At 39.4% G+C, this 16330-nt stretch overlaps 1 protein-coding gene across 2 annotated transcripts in view; it reads right to left on the reverse strand.

The window, feature by feature from the left end:
• The window catches only part of RGS7BP (regulator of G protein signaling 7 binding protein), a 117356-nt gene that overhangs the window by 18472 nt on the left and 82554 nt on the right, over positions 1-16330 (reverse strand). For both annotated transcript variants that reach the window (XM_003925802.4, XM_074385529.1), the window contains exon 4: positions 1692-1839. In XM_003925802.4, the coding sequence (XP_003925851.1) occupies positions 1692-1839 (148 nt within the window). The remainder of the gene's footprint in view (positions 1-1691; positions 1840-16330) is intronic.

Raw genomic sequence — 16330 nt, forward strand, 5'->3', positions numbered from 1 at the left:
ATGGAATGGGTGAGAAAGGGCTGGGAATGCAACATGGGGGATTGAGGCAAGGTCTCCTCCAATAAAGCACCAATTCTCCACCTTGGCTGTGCACAGGAGAATCACCTTAAGCCCAGGTCCCACCCCAACAGAGTCTGATTCAGTTGCCTTATAGTGGCACCGAGCAATCAGTATTTTAAACATTCCCTCATATGACTTAACTGCGTAGCCCAGTTTGAGACCCATGATCTCTCAAGGCAGAGAGCCAAGGAGAACTGAGTTAGCCACATCCCAGACCAGGTCCACGGTGCCTACTTCCATCTCCTTTGACCAGAATCTGGGCTTTCAGGCTGAACTGAACCACTGCCAACACTGTGGGCCATAACTATCCTACTCTTAACCACCGTCCCTTCTTATAAGCTTATAAGGCCTAGATACAGCTGCTGTCCAAAGTCTGCAAAGGAAAATGGCTTCACTGATGGTTTATGCCCTGATATGGCATTTCAGTAGATATTTTTTTTTTCCCCTGGGAACAGAGCTAAGAATTTTCTATTTTATAAATTAAGATAAATCACTCCCTCATCATTTGTCTATAGTGCAATCAAACTGTGCCAAACAGCTTTATTGTTTGAATTGTTGCATCCCAAGCTTATACAAAATCCAAGTTTTATTAATAGCACGTAATTACCACATGCTCCAATTTTCTATAAACATAGAAATTTGGTAATTAGCTTTAGAATTATATTACAATCTGAAAGTAGAACCACAATGGCTATAAATGCCATTGTGTGTTATATTTCTAAAAATAAAAAAAATAAAATGTTCATTATCTTGTCGGTGACTCAACCTCATACACACAGAACACTCAGTGGAACTGCCCAGTATTCATTTAGCTGCTTGGTGCCAGCTCTGGGGACATTAGTAGCAAAGGGCACAGATATCAGTGTAAAGGCAAATAAACAGCCTTATCTTACTGCCTCACAGAATGTCATTTTTAGCATCTAGATGGGACAAGGTATTTATTGTAATATTATTATTACTTTCTTTTCCGAAATAAAACAAAATTACTGTAGAGTCTCTTCTTTTCAGGAAAGAAACTGCCTCTCTAGAAGTGAGCTACTGAAGTTAAGACAATGCATTAACTTGCTTTGACCACTGAGGGGCCACCAGCCACCTTATGTAGAGTAAGAGAAGGGGGACCTGTGAAAAGCCCTTTGTGAAATGGACAGAATGTTTAGCCCTGGAATGGCAGCTAAGCAGGCTGTTCCACCTGAAATCTGAGACTCTACTGGAGGCATCTTTGTGTAATTTTGGATTTTCTCCCTTAAACAAATGGGAATTTTGGGCACCAGCCCAGTAGGTGAACTGTGACAGCATGTAGACTTTCTCCCCTCCAAGGCAGCACGCTGTTCTCATTTTCCGCGGAGATACAATGTGTTGGAGTGGGAGAAGCAGAGGCCTGGGAGCCTGCGCCTACTGTGGGCGCTGCTAGTGTTCCTCCGCAGGATTTGGACTGCTTACCCTCTCTTGTCTCAGTTTTCTTGCCTGCAGATTAGGCAGTCTTCAGGGTCCCTGCCAGCACTCTGCTCCTCTGGCACACCAAAGAAAGCACTGTTTCTGAGTCTGAACTAGAAAACCTTGTCTCTCTGTGGCTCCTAAGAGCATTAGCGGGAGGAGGATTGGCAGTCTATTCAGGGTAACTTCCCACTTACCTTTCAGTGTTCTCAATGTCTGTGGAAACCTGCCAGGAATGTTGCTGACTATCTACGGGGGATGATGAGGAGTCTTCTAGGGCAGGTGTTTCAGCACTCTCCTCAATTTTGCAATCCAAACTCTTGGTTCCCCCACCAGGTTCCTTTCCTAAGAGAGGGAGAGTGTTGGTAAAGAGAAGAGGAATAAGAAATCATAAATGCAGGTTCTATACACAGGATGTCAGTGCAAAGGTTGGCTATGCTTTGAGTCAAATGCTCCATTAGCCCTAACAGCTTTCTGAGTAATAAAATAATTATATATACATGTATGAGTGTGTGTTTGTGTGTGTGTGTATGGCATGCCTTCACAACATTCTGGAAAGACAGCTTGAGGTCGGTGTAACCTAAAGATCAAGATAAAATTCAGGCCTCTGTCTTCGATAGAGTATTAGTGTTTTATATCCCATTCTTAGTGAATTAGATTAAGTTAGCTCAGGAGGAGGAAATTAGCTTGTGAAATCTACTGGCTTTTAGTGCTTAGATGCAGGGGCAGGTAAAAGGGCCAGGAGCAGGTGACACCCAGCAGAAAGAATGAGAGTCCCTGCTGTTTTCTCTGATTCTAAACACTGGCCTCTCAGCTTGCAGCAGGGATCATGCAGCTGCCTTCCAATTCCTTGGCTCTCCAATCTCCTTCAGCACATCTTCTAAGAGAGCCTGACCTTGATTCAGACTTGCACTGCTGAGACCATAAAGCACCATCAACTCAAGTGTGAACACCATGTACTAGGTAGCTGTCCACAGCAACGCACTGCGTATTTACCATGATTGACTTCAAGTGAATAAATCAGTACTTTCTAGAAACAAATCTTCAAACTGGTTCAGCCATAAATTTATATGAAATTACGTAGAAAGTTGTGGTCTATGGCCTAGGCATAATCTCTGAATGTCTTTTATTCTTTCTTGAAAGTCTGTGCATTCACAGGGGGTATCCTAGTACCGTGGAAATGGTCAATGAGGCCCGAGAACTGAATTTTAAACCTGGCTTAGTCATTTGTTCATACACTCACTATTCATTCATTTATTTACAAATATATCTTGAGTGTCAGCTACCAGCACTGGGACTGATGCTAGAGATAAAGAGGTGAAAGAAAGTGTCTCAGGAGCTTACAGTGCTGGAGTTAAAAAACAAAAACATTATACAAATAATTACAAAGCTGTTGTATAACACTATGTAGTCTGGAAAAAGGATAACTATTATATATAGTTTTTTCTTCCTTCATCCAGTTTTATTTTTACCATGTAGATATAACTCCAGACTAGTTGTTAAGCAACTCTTACAGCCTGTATCATTGAATATTCTTGAGGTAGTGGCTATATCACCTTACCTCTTAGCTCAGTTTTCCTAATCCTGGTGTGATTGTTTTGCATTAACAAGAAAACTAACAAAAAAATAAAACATACAAACTTGTGAAGAGCATGGCTGCTCATGGTAAAATCTAACAGGAAGTTTTTTCCTTGGATTCCTGCTGGAGGGAAGTAGCAAAAATCTCATCCTGCAGTTTCTAACCCATGTGGTAATAGCACAAGGAGAAAGAGCGAAGCAATTAATTGGTTGTATGCCTTTCACCAACCTATAGTTGAAATCAACCTCTGAACATTCAGCTAGAGCACATGTACAAGTTTACTGATGAGAAATTTTGATCTTTTCTTGTGTGCTTTATGCACATTGATCCTGGATGATGGGACTTGCCTGAGGAATTGTTTTTCCAATTTTATGGTATGCTTTTGCGGGGATGTTAATTAAGCACATAATTTAGCACCTAACCATTTCACAGTTGGAGGGCATTGACCTCTTAAAAACATTTGCATTTTACATCCTGGCAGAGTAGGGCAACTGCAGTTGAGTCTACCAGCCACGTATCTCTAGGCAGGGTCAGCTTTAGGATGTGAGTCTGAGCAGGGGTAGCTAAGGGGAGGGGACAGAAAGAGGGCTCCCCAAAGAAGTCCTCTGCTTTTCAAAACCTGAAGGCTTCTGTTACACTCCGGTGGGTTGGAAATGCCTTAGGGAATGGAGTATGGTTTGGGCATCAAAGAGGAGGAGGGGAAGAAGATTCACCAGGATTCTCTGGTTCATGGGCTTTGGGGACATATTATTCCCTGTCCTGTGGTCCAAACTATAGAGCCTGAAGCTTTTATCCCAATGGGGACAAGGGAGGACAGTGGGAAATGTGATATTCCTACTTGGAGTCCTCTCTCCACCTCCCTCATATTAAACCTTTTACATGCAAAGCAATAAACGGAATCTAGTTGACAATACTTTTGATTATACTTAACACCTGTGATTATTCTGCTACTTATAAGACAAATGCCTTTCCGTAACTTTTTCAAAGTAAAGCATCATTTTAAGGATTTCAAAGATCCTGAAACAGCCCTATAGGCTTGTAAAGGGAGGTAATAACCTACTTTTCCTATTTTCAGTGACTTTTAGATCTAACTCTGCTAAAGTAGCTGAACCAGAATGAAAACCATGTATGTTGGCCCTCAGTTTAGGGGTTTCTGTGAGCTCACAAAATCTCTGCAGAAGTTTGATATAGTATCTTCTTAGCTAGCATGCCTTAAAAGATAGAAAAGATCAATATGGATTTAAAAGGTTTTCAATTCCAGAATGTATGTGGTGTCATGTTAAGTCTGCAAGAGAAGTATAATTGTTCTCATTTACCAATAGTACCGGACTTTATGCTAGGATCCCTTTTCACCACATTACCTGTTCATTGCCTTCATTGAAAGGTCCTCTATCAGAAATGATCTTGCTTATGTATTTGGTTACTAGTTTATTGTTTGCCATCCCCAGCCCCACATTCATCTCTCATCTCCAAACTTTGTAGATAAACTCTGTAAAGTCAATAATTGTATCTGTCTTCTTCAATTCTGTAAGTCTACTACCAAAGACCAAGGCTTACACACAGTAGGATCTCAGTAGATATACAGCATTAAAAAATGTAATTATACTATATATGTTATAGAATCTGCTTTGCTACTGTAGTCTGGCTTAGAGATATTTTCATGTTAGTACATTTTAATTTATGGAATGCTTTCTAATGGATGGGCAGTATTCCATAATAAGGAATTTAGGTTGTAATTTTTCTCTTTTTCCACAATATGCCAATATTTATATAAAACAGATCCTTTGAGGCAGAATACTGAGACAAAGTATACGTATGTACATTTTATATTTTAATATATATTGCCAAATTGGCCTCTGAAAAGGCTATGCTAATTTATACTTTACGTCCACCAGTGATAAACCAGAGGGCCCATTTTCCCACCTCTTTCCCAGCACTTCATATTATCAACATTTAATTTTTGCTGACCCAATGCGAGGGAAATAGAATCTCATTGCACTTTTATTTTTCATTTACTTTGTTTCTACTGAGGTTAAACTTCTTTTCTTTTTTGTTTTCTACTTTGTTTTTTAAAAAAATTTAAGTTCGGGGGTACAGGTTCAGGTTTGTTACATAGGTAAAAATTTATTTTCCTGTGTTTAATTGACCACCTTTGTTCTTTACATTTTCTATTTGTATCATTTCCCATTTAAACAATGGGTTGCCTTTCTTATTGATTTGTAGGGGTTCTCTCCATATAATGGGTACTGATTGTTTGCTATATATACTGTTTATATCTCTTAGTCTATTATGTCATTTAATTTTGTTTGCAATGTATTTTGTCAAAGGTTAAATTTGTATAGTCAAAGCTGTTCATCTATTCTTTTGTCTTTTGGTATTATGTCTTGCCTATATTTTCTTCTAATACTTGTACAGCTTTGAAATGTTCAGTTCTATAATTCATCTGTAATTTACTTTTATGTATGGTATGATATAAGAATCTAAATTTTTAGCTCAAATTAAGAGCCAACTGCCCCAACAGCATCTACTGACTTTTCTATTGACTTTGCTCTTTCTAATTTATTAAGTGCCCACATAAATGTGGGTTTATTTCTGGATATGCTATTTTATTTTGTATTTATTTATTTATTTATTTATTTGTTTATCCTTGTGTCAATTCCATGACATTTTAATTATTATGTTTTTATATATTTGGTAGAGAAAATTTGGTAGAGAAAATTCTCCTTCAGTGTGCTTTTTCCACTGAAATTTTTGAATCCACTGCAAATAAAACTATAAATTACTATCATGTGAGACTTTGATCTTTATTAAAGCATGAATCATTGATTACATTTTAAGTATTGTCTAGGCTTAATAGTTTATTTAAAATGTTTTCTTAAGTTAATTTTGATAATTCATTCATCCTAGAAAACCATCCACTGACAACACTTTTAATAGTAGAAAGTCGAATACGGTTTTCCCTTGTAAATGTTTCATACCCTAATGCTGTTTATTTCCGGCTCCTGATTTCTTTGTATACCACCTTTTCTTGGATTTCAAACATATCTTCCTCTTTCTCAAATTCAGTTTTTATTTTTGGAAGCATATCCTTGACTAATTACTTCAGAGGAGACCTGTGGAATGCAAAATTTCTTAGTTTTTTCATGATCAAAAATACATTTTCTTCTTTTGCTCTCTCTCTCTCTCCCTTGGTGGTCACACTTAGATTCTAATTGGCTGGATATATAAATTCATTTTCAAACTAAGTTTTTCTAATAACTAGTATGACATTGTTCTCTTCTCTTTTATCTATACTTAGGGATGCACCAAATTTTTTTAAACTTTGATTAAATATGGTTCAATACAATTTGATTCTATACTATTATTTAATATATAGTCTATATTTAAATTTCCCCAATGGTTTCAATAAAATACTTTATCATTTCTTTTAAAATGAGGGATCCATTTAAGGATTATGCACTACATTTACTCTTTTTTTTTTGAGACAGGGTCTCACTGTGTCTCCCAGGCTTAAGTGCAGTGATGATGATAGCTGACTCTAGCCTTGAACTCCTTGAGATTTCACCTTGCTTGCAAATTAGGCTATTGTAGTTTCATGGTTGCTGGAAGAAGATACGAGATTTCTGGGTCAGATACAAAGGTTTTTTATTACTCACAGAACAGCAATAGCCAGACGATCAGCATTTGTGCTGGTTTTTTGAGTCCTAATTCACACAGTGAGGTGCAAAAGGGCAAAACAGTACCTGCACACACACTGGGCTGTGTGACAGGAGGAGAGAACCCTGAGCTTAGGGATGCTGTGTCTTTTATAAGAATGTCTACCCTTTGCTGAAGAGGGAAACATTTTCATTGTACTGAATAGTAAGCATGCCTTGCTCTGGAAGAGATACTGTCTCTGTGTTCCAAGGTATTTCCTAAATAAACATCCTTGAAAAGATAGGGTAAAACAAAGGACAGTCAGTGCCTTATTTTGCAAGATGTGCAGAATGTGAGAGACCAATGGAGAATTGTCTCCCAACACTAATTAACTCGTCTATTTTTATTTTGTTGATAACATTTTTACTTCCAATGAATCTGGCTGCTTCCTTTATGTTAAAGACAAAAATTGTTTTATGAATTTGCACTCATAAATCTATTTGCATATATTGATCACATATATTTCAAATTTTTATCACTTTTAAAATTTGTTCAAGTATTAGTCATTTGTTGTATTTTCTTTTCTTTTATAGTGTTTGTTTTTCTTAAAAATCTTGTCATTCCTGAATGTCTATTCAAATTTGTTTTTCAGGACCTCTGTCTGCCCATTATTATAACAATGTCCTTCTGGTGATGATGGAGAAGGGGCAGGGTGTGTGGCTGGATGATATGTGTGTAAAGCATTACTTCTGGGTGTGAGAAGTTTCCCATCTCCAGTGAGGGTACCTGGGTATCCTGCCTGGTTTTGGCCCCGTGCTTGATCTAAGTTTCCTGTTTACCACTCCAACTCCAGTGAAATATATTGAGCAATTTAGTCTGGAAAAAGCACTGTAGTCATGTGCTCACTTTCTTTTTCTTCTGCAGCTGTCCTTGTGGAGGCTCAGATTTATTTTATACTCTTTTCTGCTTTGCTGCCCAGTCCTGACACTCACACTAGGTGTCCTGGGGCAAGCACTGATAGTCTTTGCTACTCAGTGTGGGGTAGCCCAGCTTTTCCTTAATACAATTTCAAACATGAATTTTCCTGACAGCAGTTCCAGCAATCTTTCCCATGTTTTGCATTTGTTGACTCTGAGTTTGAAGAATCTCTGGAATTAATCTCATTTTCACAGAAAATTTTTCCTGCTTGAATTTTTTCTTGAGTTTCTTATCTGCCAGGGTTTCCTCGGTTCATTTATTTTCACCAATCTAATCCCAATTGCTTTCTAGCTTTGATAGATTTATCAACATTTCTAGTTTTTGTTGAAGTCATCCTTCCTTGTTTTTCAAGGTTGTGGGAGACTGTTTTGTGTTTGTTATCCTCTATTTTCTTTTACTCTTGCTATTAGAAATGGCTGTGTGACAGAGCTATGGCCCATGGACTCCAAGCAGGAATGATGTACGCCTCTTCCACACTGGCCCCTAAAAGTCCTCCTCTAGGATCCCCCAGGATTTCCTCGTCCCCCCATTGACCATTTGATGAATGTAGAGAATGGAAAGAGCAATACTGCCCACTCTACCTAGTTCTGGCATTGGACTGTGCCATTAGTGAATAATGAACTTTATTGTTCTAATCCATTGACATTTGGTGTTATCTCATATAGTAGTTACCCTATCCTGACAAGTACAGGAACTAATATGGATTTATTCCTTTTATTATGTGTTTTTTTTTTATTTCAGTGGATTTCCACCAGGAAGAAAAATACATGCATAAGTTCAGTCCAACATCTCTGGATAAACTTTTCCTCTAATTATACTCTCTTACTTTTGACAATAGGTACAGAACGAAAGCAATTCAATAGATTATTCAATAACAATTAATTGAAACTTTGCTCTGCTCCAGGCACTCTGCTAGGTGCTGGGGATACAACGGTGAACATAGTCACGGTAATCAAAGTCTAGAGAGGACAACAGATAAGAAACCAGGTAACCACCTTTCAATGTACTGTTTGCCATTATTATCATCATGGAAATTCTTGAGGGACACATTAAGTGGGCATTGGCTCAGGCTTGGAGGATGAGGAAAATCTTTCTGAAGAAAGTTATGGCCTTCATAAGTTATGGCTTGGAGGGTGAGAAACATTTGAAGAAAGTTATGACCTTCATAAGTTATCTAAGTTATGACCCAAAAAAGTATAAGGATGGGCCAAGTGAAAGGGACAGGGGTAGGGTGAGATAGGAGGGGTCATATGTCCCAGGCAGAGGAAGAAACTGGAAGGAACCTGCAAGTTGATGTTCCTCAAAGTAGTTCAAGATGGCTTGAGTTGGGTAGGGCAGGGTATAAGGGTAGGTGAGGTGGGGATTACTGGTGAGATATGAGACTGAAGAGGTTCGCATGGTCAGTTCATAGATATTCTTCTGAGCCACTTAAGGAGGGAGCAGAGCCATCCAAACCTGGAAAGTGGCCAATTTGAGTTCTTTATCCCCAGCATCCCCCTGCTTTGACAGGTTATCCTCAGAACTGAGTACCTGTTTTCACATATCAGGTGGGCACTCTGCCCTCTTCTTGGAAAAGCGGTCAACCTGTGCCTCCAAATGGCGACTTCAAGTCAATGGTTTGCTTTGCCCAAGGGAGTTGATGTACATTTGAAATCATTTCTGATTATGAAATGAAAAACTCCATCCCCTGAAAAATCAATTTCAGGCCTCAGTGAACAAATATTTTCTCAGGAGGGGATGGGGATAGGGGAGGAAGAGAACCCTTAGAGCACCTTAAAATCATACCATGCTGGTTGAATCACTGTTTAGAACTAGGACATCAACAACTTGGCCACTTTCCTTAGAGTCTTGCAAAGCTTTTAGCCTTCAGCTCCTTGGGGATTTCCATGTATTTTTAGTTTGTTTGTGGATAATATAATAGGCATGTTTGAAGAACATTTAAGGGAAACCACCCATGAAGCACATAACAAATTGGAAGGCTGGTTATTCTTACATTCGTGAGAAATTGCTGGTCATTCAGGAGGAACAAAAACACATCTGACTATGGGGCCGTCTCAGGGGTGCAACAGAGCACTCAGCTTCAGAAGTCCTCAGCACAGGCATCAGAAGAATGGGCTGGGAGTCCTTTAACACACCCACTCTAGAGACCTCTTTCCTTTGCATCTCTTATTTCTCCCCTCCTTTCTCTTCCAGTTGTGTTTCCCCCATTCTACTTTTCTTTTTCTTTTCTCTTTCCATTCCTTCTTTCTTTCCTGCCTGTCTTCAGCCTGCCAGTGACACTGGGAGGCACTGCCATAGATAGTGTCTTTTTGGACATCCTTAATTTTGTCTCTAGTGTCCAGTAGAGTCAATTTATCTATTTGAGTAAATTTCTCCAGGAATCAAAACAAAATAAACCAGTCTTCTCTGGGATGATACTGTATCACTGCCCTATCACTTCCTTGGTGGTAGGAGTAAATTTCCTACATCTTTTGTGCTCCTGACACATTACCTGCTGTGATACTATGCACAGAACAGGCTTTCAGGATAGTTTTCATGCTGACTGAATGTGAACAACAAAATGAACATGGCTTACGTCAGATTCATGGATGCTTATCCCAACAGTTATACTAACTCTTATGCATTTTCATAATTGCTAGGTGCTTTTTAACTCCATCACTGTGAAAAGGACTGGGGAAATGCAGGCTGTTTTTTTAAGTAATCCACTTTTACTCTCTTGTGTTTCTAAAATGTATGTAACTTAACTAGAAATAAATTATATTAATTCAGTTAGTCATTTACCCCTATTAAAAAGTAGTTTCAAGGCCGGGAGCGGTGGCTTAAGCCTGTAATCCCAGCACTTTGGGAGGCCAAGGTGGGTGGATCACAAGGTCAAGAGATCGAGACCATCCTGGTCAACATGGTGAAACGCCGTCTCTACTAAAAATACAAAACATTAGCTGGGCATGGTGGTGCGTGCCTGTAATCCCAGCTACTCAGGAGGCTGAGGCAGGAGAATTGCCTGAACCCAGGAGGCAGAGGTTGTGGTGAGCTGAGATCGCGCTGTTGCACTCCAGCCTGGGTAACAAGAGTGAAACTCCGTCTCAAAAAAAAAAAGTAGTTTCAAAGGTTTTTCCACACAACAGTAAGAAGATATTCTTAGGGCCATAGAACACATGGCAAAAAATAATAATTACACCACACCCAGAGCTCCATTCTTCTCATGTACTGGGAGATTAACATTTTCCAATTCAGAAGAGATAGAAAACCATCCCCTTCCCCTGCTGCCCTATGGCCTCTGGGCTCCTTGTGGCACTGCTGTCCCATCACAGCCCCCAGAGTAGCAGCCTTCATGATAGTGCCAAGTAGCTGTGTAAGAAGCACAGAGCCCCCTTGGACCACAAGAGAAGAGCAAGCAATAGACGATACATACAAAGGATGTCCTGTGCGGCTCTGATTGCTCCCTTTCCAGCCCCTAACATAGAGCAGCACAATGTACAAGATGTATTTACTCTGGAGTTAATTAATTCAGACTTTTCCATACTGGATGTCATGGCTAACTCAGGTGCCTTTTGGATCACATGAATATTTCATTTTATTTATTTACTTTTACTGTATATAATAGTTTCTTAGAATTAAACTCTTTCACCCAATATAAAATATTTTGTAAATAAGATGATCTGTGGAGTTTAAATCCTCTCCAGCCTTGAAGGTAACTCTCTGAACTTAGTGTTATTTTGGTAAGAAACTAAATACACAATGGGTTTTAGCTATTAAGAATGGTTTTGAAATATGCTCACTAATCATTAAATAAGATAAAATTCAGCTAAGTGTGCTAGCATCCTTTATTTCTCCATTTGATATGTCCTCCTGCCCTTCTCCAACATAGCTTAGTAAGAACGGTCTAATGTGGGGGAATAACCACAAACTTCGTAGTGGGACCAATGTGCTGTGACGTTGGGCAGCTTACCTCAGTGAGCTTTGGGTTCCTCATGTATAAAATGGGGAAAATATACTTGAGGATAAAATGAGATCATATGTATAATGCATCTGGCAAATAGAAGGTACATAGTAAGTGTAAGCTACTCTCATTGCTGTTGCTATTATACTATTTTTTTTTTTTTCTTTTCTGAGACAGAGTCTCACTCTTGTTGCCCAGGCTGGAGTACAATGGCACAATCTCGGCTCACTGCAACCTCTACCTCCTGGGTTCAAATGATTCTCCTGCCTCAGCTTCCTGAGAAGCTAGGATTATAGGTGTGTACCACCACGCCTGGCTAATTTTTGTATTTTTACTAGAGAAAGGAGTTTTGCCATGTTGACCAGGCTGGTCTCAAACTCCTGACTTCAAGTGATTGACCTGCCTCGGCCTCCCAAAGTGCTGGGATTACAGGTGTGAGCCACCCCACCTGGCCTGCTATTGTCCTGTTTTTCAGCCAACATCTTCATTGACTAAAGGTGACAAATAGTGTGTCACTCATTGGTATATGAAGACATGGAGATAGAGTAGAAGAAGGCTTTAGATTATCCTTGGGTTTCAGAAGTTGGTTATTTTCATATCCTTCAAACACTGTATGTATGTTCTGGTCATTGGTAATATCAATGTTCATGAAATTGTTTCCTTCTTGTTGTTCAAGTCTCATATTAAATTTTATCTCCTTGGAGAACTTTGACTGCCCCTTCCAAAGTAGCCACCCAGTCACTTTTTATTACATCATCATCCATTCTATTTCAATTATTTGCATTGCACTTATTAGTATTTGGGACTTTTAGAAAAGTTGTTTATTTCTATTCTTTCTTCCCCCGCCTCTCTTTTTTCTCCCTCCCTTTGCTTCTGCTCTGTCTCTCTCTCTCCTCTCTCCCTCTGCATTAAAAAATATATTTCATAAGGAACAAAACCTCTTCAGTCTTTTTCTTTTTTGGGGGAGATAGTGTCTTGCTCTGATACCCAGGCTGAAGTGCAGTGGCACAATCTCCGTTCACTGCAACCTCCGCCTCCTGGGTTCAAGCAGTTCTCCTGCCTCAGCATCCTGAGTAGCTGGGATTACAGGTGCCTGCCACCACACCCAGCTAATTTTTTTTTTTTTTTTTTTTTTTACTGGAGATGGGGGTTTCCCCATGTCGGCCAGGCTGGTCTGGAACTCCTGACCACAAGAGATCTGCCTGCCTCAGCCTCCCAAAGTACTGGGATTATAGGCATGAGCCGCTGCGCCTGGCCTACCTCTTCAGTCTTAATCATTGCAGTCTCTCACCACTCAGAAGAGTGCCTTACATATGACAGATACTCAATAAATATTTCTTCAAAGAATGACTGCATGTTTCCACTTAGAATCTGAATCATAGTCTAAGATTTATTCTGCTTTATTTCTTCTAATCCATTGTTCTATTTTAGTATCAATTGCCTCATTACATTAGGAGATAAGGCAGCTATATTCTATTTCTGTCTTTATGTTGCTGGCTTCTTCTATTGGTGTGGATCACCTCCTTTACATTTCTTAATATGATGCTGAATACACTGGAGTTTTTACTGCTCCTCTTTTATTCTTTGTCTTGAGTTCATCCTGTATTTTGCTAGAAGATGGTTCATTAATTTCTCATTAGTGCATCTTGAGCTCTTAGTTCCCGGCAGATTCTGAATTAAGATTTTTCGACTTTTAACATTTCTCTATTTTTTTCCTTTTGTGATTAAATCTCCTCTACATATTTTTATCTCTGTATTTACCATGGTGGCACATTTTACAGAAGAACCCATCATATCTTAGGGGGAAGAAGGGAGGATGGCGTACCCTCAGAGGACCTGCGGACAATTTTGCTGTAAGCTATGGCAGAGAGGACAAGCAGAGTCAGAGGGGACCACTGACAGAACAAGGTAAAATGAGAACAAAGATGGAAAGGGCAAGTTCACATGTGAAGGGGAGCTGGACTGGAGTTTTTTGTCATCTCTGCTTTTCAGAATGGGGCCGTTGCAGTAACCGTTTGGGGAAAAGAAAGCAAGAGAGAGGAAAGCCGTGGTCAAAATGGCAGGATCATTCAATTCCCTTAGAAACCGGGCTCCACTTTCTGCCAACAAAGTGAATGAAATCACTTTTCATCTGGTGGCAGAAAACAGGCATTAATGGTCAATGTGATACATGGACTCAGTAATGGGAAAAGATTTCCTACCTAACTAACTGTGAAGAATTGAGAACAACTATTTTTCACCATAAACATAGAAATTAGACTTTGTCAAGTGATTCTTCAATCTACAACTTAGAGTGTTAGAATATGAAACTACAAGATGACTAAAATTATTCCCATCTGTCACCTTCTTAAAACAAACACAGTTTTTCAGAGCCACTCACTACCTGATATAACTCAGTAGCCTTTATTACATGTGGATTTTACCTCATTTTACTGTAATTTGCTTTCATTTTGTTGGCTGTGAAGAAAGAAAATCACTTTAGTATTATTTTTCTTCATTTCTTTGGCAATAGGATGATCTTGCAAAGTGTAAAGGATTTCGATGTAGATTGTACCAATCGGATGTATGAGACAGCAAAAATTCAGAAGCATGGTGCATGATATAAACATGAAAATCCACCGAAGGTATTGTTAAGGACTAGAAAGATAGTTGTAAGTTGCTTAATTGGGAGAGGAGGAAAATCTTCATTAATAAATTCAAGATTACTGCAGGAGCTTTAGAGTTAGAGGCTTGTTTTTCCTCAGAAAGAAACTATATTCTTAACCCTTGCAGTGACCTTGTGTGCCCCCTCTCTTCAAAGAGTAAACTCATGTCATGACTACTCAATACAATAAAAAACTAAGTGAGATACACGATTCTATCTGAACTTCTGATGGCAGCCAGGGAGGTGGATAGACATAAAAACAAATTAAATATATAGGCAAATGTAAAAGAGTTTGGTTTCAGTATGTCATCCTAATGAAAAATTGATTAGAGTCTCTCATATAGAGCCAAATTTAGTGACTCAGTTGCAATCCTTTTTTTTTTTTCTTGATGGAAAAGAAATGCTGAAGAAGAGGGGAATGGCAAACTTTTAGCACTCACACAGAGTGAAAAGAGTATAGCTTGTACAAAGGATTAAAAGATTGGTTTTTATTTTATTTTATTTTATTTATATTTTGAGATGGGATCTTGCTGTGTCACCCAGTCTGGAGTGCAGTGTCATGATCTTGGCTCACTACAGCCTCTGCATCCCACCTCAAGCAATCCTACTACTTCAGCCTTCCAAGCAGCTGGGACTACAGGCACACATCACCACACCTGGCTAATTTTTGTATTTTTTGTAGAGACAGGCTCTCACCATGTTGCCCAGGATGGTCTCAAATACCTGGGCTCAAGTGATCCTCCTGCCTCAGCCTCCCATAGTGCTAGGATTGCAGGTATGATCCACTGTGCCTGGTCTCCAGTTTTTATTATAGCATTAAAAGAAATAAGCCAGACAGAGATTCTATGCAGAAAGAGATTTCGTGTTACAGGTTAGAACGTGAGCCATAATTCCCCTAAAACTCTGGGAATTATTTAATATCTCAAAGGAAGCCATTTAGTGAGGTCATCCAGACAGGCTCAATCCCCAGCCTGAGGCCTCACCAGAGGTACCACTGTTTGGTTAAGAGTATATTATCATGTAAAAACTAGTCTGGCATCTGAAATCTCAGTAAGCAGACCTCTTTCTATTGAATAAATGGTCCTTTTTGCTAAAATATGACATGAAAGTAAATAAATATATGTATATTTATATTTTATATACCTATATATTTATATGAATTTATATCAATTCTGGGGAAAGGAGACTAATTTCTTGATCCATGCTTTCTCCTGCTACCTCCACCACCTTGCCTGAAATTTGGAATCACCTACATTTCAATTCTTAGTCAACTGCTCATTTCGCATCTATACATATTTTTCCTGAATCATGCATTTTGACTCAAGGCCTTAAGTCACATTAGCATAGCTTTCCTTCCCCATTTCTTGTTTTCATGAAGATGAAGCATGAAGCATTTGTCTGCCTTTCTCTTCAATGGTAGTAAGGCTTCCTGACTCCTCTCTGCCTACTTTTTTCTTTTTTTTGAGTCAGAGTCTCACTCTGTCACCCAGGCCAGAGTGCAATGGTGCCATCTCGGCTTACTGCAACCTCTGGCTCCCAGGTTCAAGCAATTCTCCTGTCTCAGCTTCCCGCAGGGCTGGGATTACAGGCACATGCCGCCATGCCTGGCTAACTTTCTGTATTTTTAGTAGAGACGGGGTTTCTCCATATTCCCCAGGTTGGTCTTGAACTCCTGAGCTCAGGCAATCCACCCACCTTGGCCTCCCAAAGTGCTAGGATTATAGGTGTGAGCCACTGCCCCTGGCCTCTCTGTCTACTTTTATGAGTCGGGGCTCCAAGCTTCAAGGGTTGCAAGACATATGTTATGCCTCTTAATTTGTCTAACTCTTCTGTTGTAGTTTAATACTCTTGGGTTGTGGTCTATGGACCTATCTCTTCCTCAACTCATTTCTGGCTGTTCATGGTCACTGGAGCCAAGTATTCTTATTCGTTTAACCACGGCCTCCTAAGAGTCATACACTTCTGTACTAACTACAGGTTCCTGGGCAGACAGGTTACTCTACAGTTTCCAATAATATCAAAGAAAGAACAAAACCTAGTGACATTAGCTGACATTTTC

Source organism: Saimiri boliviensis, chromosome 1 (genome assembly GCF_048565385.1).
Source record: "Saimiri boliviensis isolate mSaiBol1 chromosome 1, mSaiBol1.pri, whole genome shotgun sequence".
NCBI lineage: Eukaryota > Metazoa > Chordata > Mammalia > Primates > Cebidae > Saimiri > Saimiri boliviensis.